This window comes from Canis lupus, chromosome 35 (assembly GCF_003254725.2).
Source record: "Canis lupus dingo isolate Sandy chromosome 35, ASM325472v2, whole genome shotgun sequence".
NCBI classification, from domain to species: domain Eukaryota; kingdom Metazoa; phylum Chordata; class Mammalia; order Carnivora; family Canidae; genus Canis; species Canis lupus.
Window position 1 is genome coordinate 7,528,335 of NC_064277.1, and position 1,166 is coordinate 7,529,500.

Below are 1,166 nucleotides of genomic sequence, written 5' to 3' on the forward strand. Positions count from 1 at the left end.
TTAGGAGTTCTTTATATAATCTAGATAGTAAACCTCTATCAGATATTTGATCTGGAAATATCTTCTTCCATTCTATAGGTTGTCTTTTTGTTTTCTTGATAATGTCTTTGGTGCACAAAAGTTTTTATTTTTTAATGGATAGATCTGATATATCTGTTTTTCCTTTAGTTGCTTGTGCTTTTGGTGTCATACCTAAGAATCCATTGCCAAATCCAAGGCCATAAAGATGTACTCCTGTGGTTTTTTCCTAAGAGTTTTATGGTTTTAGACCTTATATTTAAGTCTAAATATAAGGAGCTGGGCGGAGGGTTTTAGAACAACCTTCTAAAATGGCTGCTTCCCTTTGTCTCTGCTGCTCGAGATTTCTCCAGAGACAGTCCCTTGCCTATTTCCTTGCAAACCCACACTATGGCAGCCTCATTAATGCAGATGGACATGCTGAAATATGGACAGATTGGAATGATATGTCCAAGTTTTTCCAATATGGATGGAGATGTACCACTAATGAGAATTCCTATTCAAATCATACCCTGATGGGAAACTGGAACCAGGAAAGATATGACCTAAGGAATATCGTGCAGCCCAAACCCTTGCCTTCCCAGTTTGGACACTATTTTGAAACAACGTATGATATGAGCTATAACAACAAAAGGCCACTTTCAACTCATAGATTTAAGAGAGAGCCTCACTGGTTTCCAGGACATCAGCCTGAGCTGGATCCTCCTCGATACAAATGCACAGAAAAGTCAACTTGTATGGCTAGCTACTCAGAGCCTCCACTTGGGCATTACTCTGCCTGTGTGTGGAATCCTAGTAACTGCCAATTTCAGGGTCTGGGATTCTAAGAAAGAATAAGAAGCTTCATTTCTCCAGAGTAAATTGTAGGAGGGAACACATTCTAAGCTCAAGTAAGAATTTAGCTGACTATAATACAGTTTCACTTTCTGAATAAAGCACAGAAAATATTCCCTAAAAAAAATATAAATAAATCAATATAAGGAGCTGATCCATCTGAGTTAATTTTTGTATATAGTGTATGATAGGAGCCCAACTTCATTCTTTTTCATGTGGAAATCCAATTTTCCCAGCATCATTTGTTGATAAGACCATTCTTTCCCCCATTGAATGGACTTGGCACACTTGTTGAAAATCATTTGACCGTAGGT

The 1,166-nt window shown here is 37.8% G+C and overlaps 1 protein-coding gene across 1 annotated transcript; it reads left to right on the forward strand.

The window, feature by feature from the left end:
* The first annotated feature begins 329 nt into the window (after positions 1-329).
* On the forward strand, positions 330-845 carry LOC112659683 (UPF0686 protein C11orf1-like). The gene has a single exon (XM_035710459.1). The coding sequence runs from the start codon at positions 330-332 to the stop codon at positions 843-845; it is 516 nt and encodes a 171-aa protein (XP_035566352.1).
* Positions 846-1,166: the final 321 nt, after the last annotated feature.